At 40.7% G+C, this 15,439-nt stretch overlaps 1 protein-coding gene across 2 annotated transcripts; it reads left to right on the top strand.

The window, feature by feature from the left end:
• The first annotated feature begins 106 nt into the window (after window positions 1-106).
• pfkfb2b (6-phosphofructo-2-kinase/fructose-2,6-biphosphatase 2b) lies at window positions 107-10,911 on the top strand. 2 transcript variants are annotated; one of them, XM_083939373.1, is made up of 17 exons: window positions 107-259; window positions 601-721; window positions 850-906; window positions 1,435-1,560; window positions 2,581-2,677; window positions 3,543-3,609; window positions 3,792-3,866; window positions 4,163-4,219; window positions 4,371-4,495; window positions 4,647-4,854; window positions 5,294-5,440; window positions 6,392-6,496; window positions 6,967-7,096; window positions 7,875-7,937; window positions 8,035-8,099; window positions 8,822-8,989; window positions 10,277-10,911. In XM_083939373.1, the coding sequence occupies exons 2-17, from the start codon at window positions 643-645 to the stop codon at window positions 10,340-10,342; spliced, it is 1,635 nt and encodes a 544-aa protein (XP_083795499.1). In that variant the 5' UTR covers window positions 107-259; window positions 601-642; the 3' UTR covers window positions 10,343-10,911. The 2 variants fall into 2 exon arrangements, with proteins under 2 accessions (XP_083795499.1, XP_083795500.1); XM_083939374.1 differs by lacking the exon at window positions 850-906.
• The last annotated feature ends 4,528 nt before the right edge of the window (window positions 10,912-15,439 follow it).

Below are 15,439 nucleotides of genomic sequence, written 5' to 3'. Positions count from 1 at the left end.
AAACTGTGAAGTGCGTGTTGACGTATGATCTATTATCAACGTTACGGTAGGCAGCAAAAAATATGACGTAGCGGCACACCTCCAGCTTGGAAGGACACCAGCCGGCCGAGAAGGCACCTCAGCGCCAAGGACAGGCCGACCAGACTGGCTCCTCCGGCCGCAGCGGCGGCGCAGACTCTCGGTCCGGAAGACCCAGTGAGGACGCGGCGTCCGCAGAGGCTTCATGCCCGCTAGGACTCATCCTTCTCTCACCGAGCAGGTAAAAAAAGAAAGATACGTAAGCTAACTCAAATGGATGATGCTGAGTCCTGTATGAATTATTTTTTAGCTACATTTCCATGTCGGATTTAGTGTCACATGAACTCCCCGGATAGAGAGGAAATCACTGCCTGTTCAGATGCGGTTTTGTAGCGGATTTCTCCTTCTTATCCTTTAAGAGATGATGTGGCAGCGCATTTGCGCCTCTGGTTGATGTTACCAGGGATACAGAAGTCATATATATATATATATATAAGATAGCCCACAGTTGTGTGTGCAACATTCTGTTCTACCAGAGATGCATTGAAGTAATACACAACCTCATGCATCTGACTGTTTCAGACCAGTGTGGACAACTTGCCCCTCTGAGAGAGAGGTTTCAACATGTCAAGCCTTCAGTTAGACAATAATGGCTCTGCAGACGCCAAGAAAGCAGACCTAAGAATGAATGAGAAGAAATGCTGTAAGTGAAGTTTCCCCTCAATGTATTAACAAGCTTTTCTGCATGAGTGCTTTAAGAGTCTGCACTTACGAGTAACATAAAACCTTGTGTTGTTCACTCTGGATTGAACTTGCAAATTGTTTCTTAAGTCCCCTCTGCAGCTGGGACACTGCAGCTCCTTCACACAGCCTGCAAAAGACAGGAAAGTGAGTCTATGCAGGCGAAAAACAAAGTGTGAAAAAGACACCCCCTCCTGCGGTTCCCACTTTTCTTAAAGAAACTGCCTCTTTATTCCAGGATGCTGCTTCCTCTAATTTCTAATTATAAATTATCTTTGATTCTAGTCCCCTGATGATATTTGTGAAAATGATCTTTGTCTGGTACACACACAGTTATTATATCATTGTAATCTTGCAAGAATAGCAACAAAATGCACTACTGATGCAGTGTTTTCATTGGTTATACTGTATGTTGAAACACAGCCATAATTTCCAAGACAGTACATTTAATAAACTCTATTTATCTAGTACCTTTCATTCATAAAGTGTTTTACAATAAAGTGAATAAACAAGAGAATAAATTAAAACAATTACAACTACTGCCAAGCAATCAAACAAATATAACAACAAATTTATATCTATTGTACTTATTTTCTCTGAATGCTCTGCAGCATGTCCTCATACATTAACAGGTATTATTTACTATTCATCATTTCATATCTGTCTCCTGTGTAGCATGGGCTTCCTATATGACAAATTCTCAAACGGTGATCGTAATGATCGGCCTGCCTGCAAGAGGGAAGACCTACATGTCAAAGAAACTCACACGTTACCTCAACTGGATCGGAGTCCCAACCAAAGGTAGCACATGACATGTACCTGCTTTCCTTCTGAGTGTCTAAATTTAACTGAAAAAAAGCTCACTGCATATATTGCAAATGACCAATGATAGATTCCTCTTGTCTTCAACTTTCCTTTGCTATATGGCTGCCATATTTAAAGGTATGATATGTAACATTTCTGCGTTTAAAAATGACTAGACCTTCTGCTATATATTAAGTTGAGTTGTGTGCAAATATTATCCTAAATGTTATCAATAATGTTCAACCCCTCAGAAAACTGTATTTTTATTCTAGGTAACAGCCTGTTAAATTTGGTCGCCTGTCAATGACGCCATGTCCCCTTTTTCACGTGTGCCAGTTGTTTGTCAGCCAGAAGCTTTCATAAATTGACTTTTTATCCAGTTCTAAGCTACATTCAACCTCATACTTTTAATGCTCTTGATTGTATTATAACCGCATGAAGGATTTTAGTCATCTGGATCTCAAGTTACCAGAGAAACAAGAAGACAACAACTCCCATGGTCCCAGGTTACAACGTCACCAATTGTTTTGATTCAGAGAACTCCTAGCAGCAGAAACTCAAAAGTACAGTATATTGTGGTTTACAGACTGTAGGACCATATTTAGCTGTTTTAATTGAATAATTTAAGTCACAGCCTTATTAAAATATCTGGAGGCGAATTTCTTGTTTCTTCAACAAAATAAAAAGTTGTTGCCAATAATGTGTCGAAGGTTATAAAATCAGGGTATTCTGATATCTTAGAAGTTGTTTACTGGTGAAACTGCACTTTTTTTTAACTTTCAGATACTTTGCAATGATGATCTAAATGTGCTTTGTATCATTGTACGAAGCAAACCCCCCAAACTATTTGACATGACATTAGATGCATGTACTGTATGTCAGAGTATCTCAGAATAGGAGACTAAATTTAGCATCGGCTGAGTTGTAAATAATAATTGCTTACAAAAACTACCTCACTGACGACCTCAAACAAACACAGGGAGAGCAGAGTGTTGATGAAATGTCTTCGTTTTGCAGTGTTTAACCTGGGCGTGTACCGCAGAGAGGCCGTCAGAGCGTATAAGTCTTATGATTTCTTCCGCCACGACAATGAGGAAGCCATGAAAATAAGGAAGTAAGTTCCACTTTAACAAATGTTCTCATCATGCGCTCTTCAGTCAGTTATCCATCTTATTAGAAAGGGAAACTGTAGCATCTCTACTTCTGAGTATTCCCCCACTCAACTGCATCAGTTACTGCATCAGTGACTAAGCTGTTTTTGGGCCAACAGTCAATATATCTAGCTGGGTCAGCACAGTGTTCACACTGCCCTAAACTGTCACTAATCTATAGTCAATGTGCACATAGTGACGACACCACATGACAAAGTATTACCACCATATTCTTGTTTGTTTGTATTCAGAAGGTTTTGAAGAATATAACTGTGTCTTAGGTCATCCATGGTCTTGTTATGTAGTGGTAATGGAAATGGAGTTGGTCGTTCATGGCTTTAATGATAATGCGACAGGCTCTTGACAGTGTCCCAGTGCTGAATCGTGACCTAGATATTAAACAAGCTGCCACTGTCACTCTGAAACTGACACAAGCCCGCCAGGATCCAGAGTGTTACATGGGTATCCAACCTGGGACAAACAGTAGCTGTGAAGAGAGACCCAGAGGTCTTTTAACCCAGATACCATCAGTATCCCTGATGTAAAAATGCCACAATATAAATCTTTTTTTAGATTACCAGTCCACTTGATGAGCAAACGAAAAAAAACTAGCGTCCTTAAAACTGCATAATAAAATACTAGAAAAGCACGACAATATAACACTAGTAATTTTTTCTCATTTGTGATGTGATGAGTTGTGTTATGTGATTTACAAATCATAGAAAACACATGTGCAATGTAAATTTCAATGATTGTGGATTTTAGTGAATAAGAGCCTACTGAGGCTCCTTGAGAGGACTCTTTCCATGTTTTCTCTCTCTCCCACAGGCAGTGTGCTCTGGTAGCTCTGCGGGATGTGAAGGCGTACCTGTCGGTGGAGGGAGGTCAGATCGCAGTGAGTCATCTGTTCATCTGTCTGTGTCTCAATGTCGACTAATTTCCAAAAGCTTAAAAATATCCAGAACAGAAACACATCTGGCTTGAGGCCAGCCTTAATCCTAAACTGTCCAAACATTTTACGAGAGAGCAGCCGCGTTATACATGAGAAATATTTTCCCTCTGTGTTTGCTTTATTAGGTGTTTGATGCAACAAACACAACAAGAGAACGCCGAGACCTCATTCTAGCTTTTGTAAAGGAGAATGCATTTAAGGTAAGATCGGAAAATGTATAATATGTTTATATTTTACAATTATTTCATCTTTTCCCTCTTGGGCTTTGGTGGGATTTAGATATTGAAACCCACACAGAAAAGAAGGTATCAAGAATATACACAGTTAATTTTGGTAAGAGAAATGGCTGTTTGGTTACAAGGATTTGCCATCACCTCAGGGTGCCTTTAAGCTCTGGCGACGAAACAGCTGATGGTGTGACATGGCGCTGATTCAATGGACGGTTACAGGAAGCTTTTGCACATGTTGACCCTGTGAGCTGCCCTTTTTCCAACAGGTGTTCTTTGTGGAGTCCGTGTGTGACGACCCAGAAGTCATTGCTGTTAATATTCTGGTATGATCTTAGGTCACCAAAGAGGTTTTGACTGAGACTTGTTGTCTTGGTCGAACCCGTAAACTATTAATATTCACATACTGTGTACGGTGTTATGCCAGAACCGCAGTGCGGGCTCACATTGTTTGAATGTGCTGAATACCTGTAACAGGAAGTGAAAGTGTCCAGTCCAGACTACCCTGAGAGACACAGAGAGAGAGTAATGGATGACTTCCTCAAACGAATCGAGTGCTACAAGGTCACTTACCAACCATTAGATCCTGATGATTACGACAAGTAAGAACTTATCAAATCCTTCTGCTTTTATTTATGGGTGTTATTTAATACTGGTATTAAAAAAAAATACCGTTGCAGTTCAGAAGAAAACACTAGATGGTGTCAGCAAACACCCATATCACTCAGATACCTGATTCCTTGGCACCTGCAGGGACCTTTCTTTCATCAAGGTGATGAATGTGGGTCGGCGGTTTCTGGTGAACCGGGTGCAGGACTACATCCAGAGCAAGATCGTCTACTACCTCATGAACATCCACGTGCACTCTCACTCCATCTACCTGTGTCGGCACGGCGAGAGCAACCACAACGTCGAAGGCCGCATTGGAGGGGACTCAGAGCTTTCTTCTCGAGGAAAACAGGTTCTCTTTGATAATCCTTATTTTATGAACTGCAAAGCCAGCTTCTTCTCACAGCCCATTTACAAGCCTCTCTCAGGGAGATGCTCAGCTCAGTGGGATATGGTGAACTTAATCATATAACTTATCATATGAGTCATAACCTTTATCACATTTAATTCTCTCCAGTTCACATTTTCACATCTGCTGAGCATGAATCTAATAAAGAAGAAACACCATTAAAATATGATAAGAAAACCAGTCCCAGCCTGGTCAGATGGGTACATGAACTGATGAAGCCTCTTGGATGAGAGGTGAAACGTCTTCCTAGACAAATAACCAAGTCCAGTTGCTTTTGACTGAAATTGCTTTGGGGATAACGATGACCTGGACAAATGAGAATATTCACAGACCAATAATAAAACAAATAATTATGGCTGTGTCTGTCTCTCTCACATCCCAGTTTGCCCACGCCCTGCGAGATTTCATTGAGGAGCACAAACTGTCAGATTTGAAGGTGTGGACAAGCCAACTGAGAAGAACCATCCAGACGGCAGAGGAGCTGGGCGTTCCTTATGAACAGTGGAAGATACTCAACGAGATTGATGCCGTCAGTACCCTCATCATCTAACACTCCCGCATTTCACAATTCTAGGAGTCATTTCCGATTCACGGAGCTCTGTTTCACATAAGAAACCATATTTTAGATGTTTTTCTGAGACGCTTAGATTAGCGCCCTCTCTCTTTCTGTGAAGTGACCTGTGAACGTCTCCCATCACAGACTACATTTTCTAAAGCCTGAAAAAAGAGCCAGGTGGAGGTGCCGAAGTCAAGTTTTCTCTCACAACACTTGAATTACAATACAAAAATAAACCCCAGCTGTAATATAAAACTACTCATACCACGCTGTCAAAATACTTACAAGCAAAAGTCCTGCACAGAAAAGGTTACTTAAGTAAAACCTTTAAAAGTAAAAGTACTCAAAAGTTGCCTCTGTCAAACTGTTAATCCACTTAATTAATTAATCAACTAACCTTTTCAGCTGTATGTACTGTTTGGTAGTATAATATATGACAAAACATCATATTTTATAAGCCTTTAGTTTTTTATGTGCAAAAGATGAATTTGAAAAGTAAATACTACTTAATACTAGATAATTGTAGTGCAGTAAAAAGTACTAAGTAATATTTCCCTCTGAAATGTAGTAAAAGTAGCATAGACTCAAGTAAAGTATGATTACCTCAAATTTGTTGAGAATGAAGCAGCAACCAGAAAAAAAAGGCCTTTATTTTGTGATCGATTAAAACGCAGACCGGTTTCAACCTCACAGGCTGGAGATGGAAATATTAAAAACAGATTGATTACACCTGGTACTCTTTAGACAATATGCAGCAAATAAACATAATTGCTGTCTGTTTGCTGCTCTAATCACGTGAAACTGACACCATCTCAAAAAGATATCACTGCTGTTTTTTCTCCATATAATCTCTGTGTGGAATATATTTAAACCATGTTGTCTTTTTCTTGCCCCATTGGCATTTAAAAAAATTCCCTTCTCCAGGGTGTCTGTGAGGAGATGACCTATGAGATGATCGAGAACACATTTCCAGAGGAGTTTGCTCTGAGGGACCAGGACAAGTACCACTATCGCTACCCAGGAGGAGAGGTAACCTGCACGAACCTTTAATACATTTGTTCCAATAAACTGCACTCTGTACTGAGGTCAAACATCTCTTTACTGGGTCTGCGCCCTGATAAACATCATACACCTAAGAAAGATATTGCTGCTCTAAATATTTGTTGACTGCTTTGCAAAAAGAGTTATCTCAGTCTCTAGGAAGAAGATCCGTATACCAAAGTCTATTAATTGGTCCTCTGTAGTTGTATGTTTTAACTTATTTTAATACGTATTCTGTTTTATGTTTGAGCTTGACACAATGTACAAATAATGAAAGTGTGACATGAATAAAACATGGGAACCTTTTAAAAATATAAATATTTTATTTAATTTTTTCTCCTAGTTGATTTACATGTGATTATGTTAATTGTTATTTCATTTCTTCTTTGTTAATGGAAATACTATTATTTGAAAATGAATGATGAAAAAGTAGTCTATTCTTTCTCTTTCTCTTTCAGTCGTACCAAGACCTTGTTCAACGTTTGGAGCCGGTGATCATGGAGTTGGAGAGGCAGGGCAACGTGTTGGTCATCTGCCACCAGGCTGTGATGCGCTGTCTGCTGGCTTACTTTCTGGACAAGAATGCAGGTCCACTAAACATAAGTGAACACACTCATTTACACATAACAGGGCTACACTTGAATCTTTTCTCTTTTTTTTTTAAATCGTCAGTAATATCAATTTGTAAACACAATGTGAAAGACACCTTTTTGAATTGAACGAGAGTATCAGTAGAAAACACATATAACAATATAAATATTACACATTTTTTTAATGGTGGCTTTTGTGTTCAGTTATATGTTTTTTTTTGTTTGTTAAACAATCAATTTGTTTTATTTAAGCAGTATATTGAAAGCCGCAGATCGATCTGTTTTATTCATAGTATTCAATGTTATCACATATTTTCTACATATGCAGCCCAACAGAAAATTTTATTTTAAATAAAAGTGTCTGTACCACTATGAAGAGTATGTGCATTTAAAATTGTGGGGTGAATTTGTGAAATAGCTTGAATAAAGAACTACAACATAGTCTCAATTAAATTTAAGAGGAGGTATTTTTAGAGGTACAGTGATGAGGAAGGGTTGTAAGGTAATTATTTACAATTGAAACGGGGTGTATTATAAGAATGCTGGGATAAGGATTGTTTAAGTTATGGAAATACAAGGGTAGGACCACATAAGTGAAAACTTTTTCAGACATATTTTGTGGTTTACTTATGTTGTTTATGAGAATTTATTTATTGAGTTTGCTTTATTTGTACTGTTCATTTTATTTGTTATTGATTATTTTTCTGTAAACTAACACATACTACATCACAGCAGCAGATGATAGCATTTTGTATACTCTCTTCTTCATCCCATAGAAGATCTTCCGTACATGAAATGTCCGCTCCACACAGTACTCAAGCTAACCCCTGTTGCATATGGTAGGTCTTTCACCTTAGCTCTGAGTGTTGCACCATACAAATGTTTTATCTCAATATGCAAGGTTATTTTAAATGTATTCTATCTTTTATCTTCTAGGTTGTAAAGTGGAAATGTTTTATCTTAACGTGGACGCAGTAAACACACATCGGGACCGGCCTCTTGTAAGTCGCTCTGGATCGAGCTGAACAATCACTCTGTTGCATAAATGTGCATTCAGCGTTGTTGAATTAAAGCTTCAAATGTGATCATATATATGCGCATTATGTTTATTGTTCACTTATGCAGTAATAATTCAAAACTTACCAGCAAAATCTCAGCATCTAATCCAAAATCTAGTAGACTTGTTGTTTGTTGTGTCTGCTAGTTCAGTGCACCTCATTCCCCTGTGTGAGGCTTGACTCCCTTTTCTATAACCCTTTTTTGTTATGTGCCTTTTATCTTTAACCTTTATTAAATATTCTGGCTTGAGCTGCAAGCTAATGAATGTTAAGCCAGTTGTTAACGTGGTGTCATTTTACATCAATGAAGGCTGATTCTGCTACCTTGCTTGGCTGATCTTGTTACGATGGCTCTGGTTGCATCCTGATATTAAGATGATGTACTGCTGCTTTTTAAAATCTTTTACTATCTTCATTTGTTTGTTTTGTGCAATCAGGACTGTATTGTTACTGTTCATTCATGGTTTGTGTTTTGTGGCAGAATAACGTGGTTTAAACGTCACTTAAAACGGCTTCAGTTGTGACACTTTAACCTGTTGCTGTGGATCCTTGCGTAGAGGACGGCTAGTTTGCTCGCCTGTGTGTGGTCAGGTGTTTCCCCAGGGTGTTTGTATGTTCCCTGATCTTTTTTCCCTTAACACTTGCGGTATTTCATCTCCTACCAGGATAAAATCCCGAGGGACTCAGCTCTTATACATCGGCGGAATAGTTACACGCCCTTGTCCAGTCACGACCAGGTCAAGCGTCCCAGGCTCTACAGCGCAGGCAACCAGCCCTGGCTACCGCTCGCCCCCACCCCATCAGCTCTGATGCCAGAGGGACGGCAAAGCCAAGTTAGTGCCAGAGTTACAGGCTCCCCTTCCAAATCAGTCACCGTCAACTGTAATCAGTCTCCTTCCACCACAGTTGTAACCCTGTGTTTGGCATTCCCTCGCCCCAGTGTTGGGTCCTCTCGATGATTTAGTGTCTGTGTTGAAGATGACATACATGGAATCCATCTCTCTGTCTCTCTTTCTCTCTCAGGGCATGTTTTGGATCTCGAATGGGTTGTTGTTGTCTTTTTTATGTTGTGCCTGTCTGTTTCCAAAGTTTGCATGACCTCTGCTTCAACATTGGGCTGAATATGCAGAACAGCATGCCTACTTTTTTTGAGTTAGCCTTACTGGGACACAAAAGACACACAAACATCAAATATATCTTGTACTGTAATTTCATTCACAATCACATTATTAGCTCTACATAATCTTCATACTATATATCTACAATGGTGATTATATTTTTCAAAACTGAATCCCATTCGAATCCCAATAAAAATACACAAGAGATTTTAAACTTTCAACAATGTTGAAAATATAAAAATGCATATTCATATTTGTACGTGTTGTGTATTTGTTGGCCTTGCCTTGTTGTGGGTACAGTGCTTCAGCCCCTCCCCACATTTCTATCTCTCTCTTTCTCCACTTCCTCTAAATCTGTCTTACAGCCTCGAATAGGAAGCGGCCGTCTGTGAGTATTTTGGAGACTTAATACACGTAGCCAGCCCTTCACTTTCTTTCCCACAGTTCAACTCATGTCATCGTAACCCATGTCAATATGTTCTCACAGTGGAGTATTTTTTTATGGTGCTCGTTATTTGTGTTTCTCTAACCTCCCATCACCTTTGCGCCACTTGAATAAGAACAAAAGATGTTGTCTCATCTCAGCGGTCTTATCAAGAACACTATCAGACACTGATTCTGCCTGTGGTGGTTTGATAAATGACTGCAACATTGAAATCAGCTTCAGTAAAACTCTTCAATGATAGTATTAGTCAGACACCTAGATATATTTCAAGATGGGAAAATAATGAAGGGTATTCTAAGGGTGTTTGAGTATTGATTTCCTTGTTATTTCATAAAATTAAGTGTACTAGATAAGAGCCAACCATACACATAAATTAATCACTTCTTGAGTGTGTGCTAATAAAACAAAGTCTCCCCTAATTTGGCTGTTTTATCACACAATGTTTTCAAACAGGAACTTAAGTCATGGACCTCCTGGGAAGCTGATAGTTTTCTCAAATAGGATATGCTACTGTGAATCGAGTTGTGAATGGTGGTGACATTTACTTTCTCTTGAAGGACTCCCTGTGCGAAGGAAGCGACTCTGACAGCTCCGAAGAAACTAGTGTCTGTGTCCGCTTCTGAGTGAAGATCAAAGCCTCTTCATGGGAACATGTGGGCAGAAGTTCTGGATTCAGTCATCAACCCAAAGGGTTTTTTTTAAAACCACATTCTTGGAAATGGTGGTCAGATAATGCATACATTTCTTTTGTCCTATCTATCTCAACCTCTCTGTTTAACTTAACTCTGCATGCGGAGGCTTTGAACTGGAAGCCTTATCATTAGTATCATAAACATGTCTTCATGTGCGACAAAATTGTTATCAACCAAGAGAACAGGCAACTTATCCTCATTGTAAATTCTACTACAGTATATGGATAGAATTAGCCTCTGAGTATGAATTTAACATCAAGTTATGCATCATTACGATGTAAACCAATTTTCACTATTGAAAGTAGAACATGCTAAAAAGTAGATGCTGTAAATGTAATATTTTTATAAAACAAATACTCACATCTACAATGTGAACAAACTACAGTTGTGAGTCTTATAAAAATGTATTCCTAGCCATCATCTGTTATGTCTTATGTTATTGATTTGATTCAGATTTGAGAGAATGTACTTGTCAGGTTCTGAAAGAAATTAAAATATTGAGTTTCTTTCTTGTGTTTTGGAAACATTGTATGTTTTATGTGTTATTAGATAAATATAGATATGTATTTATAGAAATACGTAGTCATAGAAAAGTGTGTCCAGAAATAAGCCCAAATTTAAAAAAAGTAATAGTATAGTATGTCGAAAAAAAGTCTAAATAAGTCAAAATATAATGTCTAAAAAATGCTTAAATCAGTCATAGGATAGCGTGTCTATGCCAGTCATAGCATAGTTTGTTGAAAAAAGTCAAGAAAAGTCATAGTATGTTATCCAAAATCTAAGCCATAAAAGTAATAGTATAGTATGTTGAAAAAATTGACATATATTCACACAAAAATCATTTCCATTTCAAAATGCCAGACTTTTTCAGACTGAAATTTCCAGACTTCTGGGACTTCCGGTTTGGCTGTGATGGAGTAGACACAAGTCGATTCTTGCTCCAGCAGCTTTTGATAATTTGTACGTTTCAGGACCCTGAAAGTCACAACAATAGTAATATTAGTCTCGTTTAACAGATACACCACCTAAATATGCCGACACATTCGACCAGACAGACTGTAAAAGATCAGGGGGCGAAGGCTAGCCCCGCAGAGAAGGCAGGTGGCGAGATTAGCACGGCGGCCATTACTAACCTTTTGGAGAATCACTGTGCAGCCCTTTCCGCCGAGATCAAAGCCCTCTCTACCAAGTTCAAAACCTCCATTTCAAGACTCAAAGCAAAGCTGGACCACGCCACAGTGTCCGACCACGCTCAGAAGATAGGCTCCCTCGAGGTAAATACAAATTTACAGGACGAGCATCTCCTAACGCTGGATGCCTCCTGTGCCGCGCTTACAGAGAGCAACGCCAAGCTGCTGGCCAAAGTCAGCGACCTGGAGTCCCGGAGCCGGTGCAATAACATCAGAGTGATTGGATTACCAGAATCTGTTGAAGGTCCGCGGCCTACAGCCGTCTTCGCGGAGCTGCTCAAGTTTTCGGCGAAGGCTTCCTGGAATCACCGCCGGACACTAGCTGAGAAACCGAGGCCGGGGACAGCGGGGGCAGTCATCATCAGGCTGCACAGGTACCAGATGAAGGAGAATCATACACGAAGGAGAGGCCAGGTACAATACAGTTTTTTTACCCTCTCTCCCAACTCTCTTCCTCCACTACTACAGATTACTTTAAGGTCATGCAGTGTCATTCTAACATATTATTATTGTTCCTATGGCTAATGCTGTAAAGACAGGTACTGGAGTGCGTCTGATTTCCTGGAATACTAAGGGAATGAACAAAGGGATCAAAATTGGGGCGATTTGGGGCGGAAGTAGCTCAGTCCATAGGTGACTTGGCTGGGAACCGTAGGGTCGCTGGTTCAAGTCCCCGTGTGGACCATGTATGGAGCGTGGACTGGTGGCTGGAGAGGTGCCAGTTCATCTCCTGGGCACTTCCGAGGTGCTGTTGAGCAAGGCACCGAACCCCCAACTGCTCGGGGCGCTGGTCACTGGCAGCCCCCTCGCTCTAACATCTCTCCTTAATTGCATGTATAGGCCCTGTTTGTGCATGTGTGTATTTCGGGTCTGTGTGTGTAACACGTATAATAATAAGAGTGAAAAAATCCAATTTCCCCGTGTGGGATAAATAAAGTAATTCTTCTTCTTAAAAAAATAGGTAAGGTCCTGACACAGTTGCAGCACCTTAATGGGGATGTGATGTTTCTGCAGGAAACACATCTCAAAACTGCCGACACCTCACGTATTAAGAGGGCGTGGATGAGCCACTTATTCCGCTCGAAATTTACAGATAGAGTTAGAGGGGCAGCTATCATCATTCATAAAAGGGTCCTGTGTGAGCCAACAAATGTAATCCTAGATACTGACGGCTGCTATGTCAGAGTTTCGGGAACACTCCAGAACACACCAGTGGTCTTAGTTTCGGTTTATGCGTCCACCTCGGACGATGAACAGTTTTTTACAGGGCTATTCGCCAAAATCCCAAACGCAGACAGTCATCGCATTATCATAGGCGGAGACTTCCATCTGGTGCAGGATGTGACTCTTAAAAACATCTGCATCACAGTTGGGAATTTCTGATCCCTGGAGGTTTAAAAACCCCCATGGGAAAGCTTTCTCCTTTTTTTCCCCATGTACACCACAAATTCTCCCAAATTGATTTCTTCTTACTCTATAACAATCTCCTCGACTGCTTGAGCGGCACTCTGTGGGAAGCACTTAGAGCTACTGTTCGAGGACAAGTGATATCCTATATTTCTCAAATGAGAAGGACGGAACGGGCTAGGCTGGTGGAAATTGCGGAGGAACTGGTAAAACACGATGGAACTTACTCCATCTCTCCATCCCCCCCTCTATGTAAGAAACGACTACTACTACATTCAGAACACGGCCTCTTGATGACACGCAAAGTGGAGAGACAGCTTCGACAATCCAAAACTTTTTTGAGCAGGGAGATAAGGCAGGTAGACTCCTGGTGCAGCAGGCCCGCGCAGCTACTGCTTCCAGACTAACCTCTAAAATTCAACTAACAGACGGTAGCCACACTTCTGACCCAGTGATAAAAAAGTATTTTTCTGATTTTTACACCACATTATATGCTTCTGAATGCAACCCAATTACTGCAGCGACCCCCAACCCCATAGACGCTTAACGTACCCTCAGATTGATATAAACATCGCTAGGGAGCTCGGTAGACCCATCTCTCTGTTGGAGGTGCATGAAGCGATCAAGTCTATGCAGAACAGGAAATCTCCTGGTCCCGTTGGTTTAACAGTCGAGTTCTTTAAGGTGTACTCGATGCTATTAGCTCCCATCCTTGTGAGAATTTTTAATGACTCCTCCTTGAAGGCAGACTGCCAGCGACCTTGTATGAGGCATGTATTTCATTGCTCCTGAAATAAAACAGGGATCCTACCTCATGTGGCAGCTACAGACCGGTCTCACTTTTGAACGTATATTGTAAGATTCTTGCTAAGGTCCTCACCCTCCGCCTCCAAAGTGTGATGTCATCGATAATTTCACAAGACCAGACAGGCTTCATATTAGGGAGACATCCGTTCCTCAACTCCAGAAGGCTGCTCAACATCATATTCTCACAAGGATCGGACACTCCTGAGGTCATAGTGGCGCTAGATGCAGAGAAAGCCTTCGACCGGGTGGAGTGGGGCTTCCTATCTTAATTTTGGAGAAATTTTGCTTTGATTCTAATTTTATTTCTTGGACTAAGCTTCTGTATGTAACCCCCTCTGCATCTGTAAACACTAACGGCGTGCGTTCAGCATGTTTCCGTCTCAGCCCTGGGACCCGGCAGGGCTGTTCACTCTCACCCTTGTTGTTCAACATAGCCATCGAGTCATAAGCCATCTGGCTTAGAAACCAGTATGAGTTTGAAGGTATCACTCGTTTCGGCCTAGTCCACAAACTCTCCTTATATGCTGATGACCTTCTCAAACCCCACTATCTCCCTCCCCCCAGTTTTATCAATCCTTAATCAGTTTGGACACCTATCGGGGTATAAATTGAATATTCAGAAAAGTGAGTTATTCTTTGTCAACAACTTGGCGAGATCACTCCCACAATCCGTATTCCCATTTAAAACAGCTGACGAGGCGTTCAAGTATTTGGGGGTGTTTTTCACCAGCTCCTTCAGGGACCTTTTTCAAAAGAACTACCAGCTGCTTGGATAAATGTCAGACTTGTCTAAATGAGCAGGCCTCCCCCTGTCCCGTGCAGGCTGGGTGAATCTTATTAAGATGGTCATTTGACCAAAGTTTCTGTACCTTTTTCAACACCTCCCAATTTGTCTTAACAAATCGTTCTTCACTAATCTAGACCAACAACTTAACGCCTTTATCTGGAAAAATAAACTAGCCCATATCAAAAAACATATTCTTCAACTCCCTAAACCTGAAGGGGGACTAGCACTCCCTAATTTCCGCCACTACTTCTGGGCTTGCAACATTAATAAACTTTTATATTGGCTCCACGGTGAAGTTACAGACGCCTGCCCGCCATTGGCTCATACTGAGATAACATCTTCCTCCTGCTCTTTGCACTCGACGATTTGCTCACAGCTCCCCATAACTGCCCACAAGGTCTCACCCAATCCGATTGCCGTCAGACCGGGCTGCATTTGCTTCAGGCTGAACAATGGCTCTATGACCACTCCTAAAGTGTGGAGAAATAATTTTCCTCATACTAAAAAGGAGCAGTTCATCCCAAAATGTAAAAAACAAACAAACAAAATAGTGTAGTGCTGTGTCCATTTATTCAAGTCACACATGTATTCAAGAAGACCAGCAACAAGGGTTATGTCATGCAGATAGCCCCATACAGCTTCACTTCTACTGGAAACACTGAAGTAAACATTCATACTGGGGGAGGTAGCTACAGCAGCTAGGGAGCACAAGGAGCAGAACAAAGCAGTGTAACTCATCTTCCTACAAGCAACCTAAGTTTGTGTTTGTGTGTGTGTGTGGCTATGATAGGAGGCGCTCAGTTGGTTTGAACAGTTTGTTCAGAAAGCGGAGAACTA

Source organism: Echiichthys vipera (genome assembly GCF_963691815.1).
Source record: "Echiichthys vipera genome assembly, chromosome: X".
Taxonomy (NCBI): Eukaryota; Metazoa; Chordata; class Actinopteri; order Perciformes; family Trachinidae; genus Echiichthys; species Echiichthys vipera.
This window is presented reverse-complemented; position numbering and strand designations above follow the sequence as displayed.

Coding starts and splice junctions, on each gene's coding strand:
- pfkfb2b (XM_083939373.1), top strand. CDS start 643: ATGTCAAGCCTTCAGTTAGACAATAATGGCTCTGCAGACGCCAAGAAA. Junction 722..849: donor AATGAATGAGAAGAAATGCT/GTAAGTGAAGTT, acceptor TTGTTTCTTAAG/TCCCCTCTGCAGCTGGGACA. Junction 7,097..7,874: donor CTTTCTGGACAAGAATGCAG/GTCCACTAAACA, acceptor TTCATCCCATAG/AAGATCTTCCGTACATGAAA.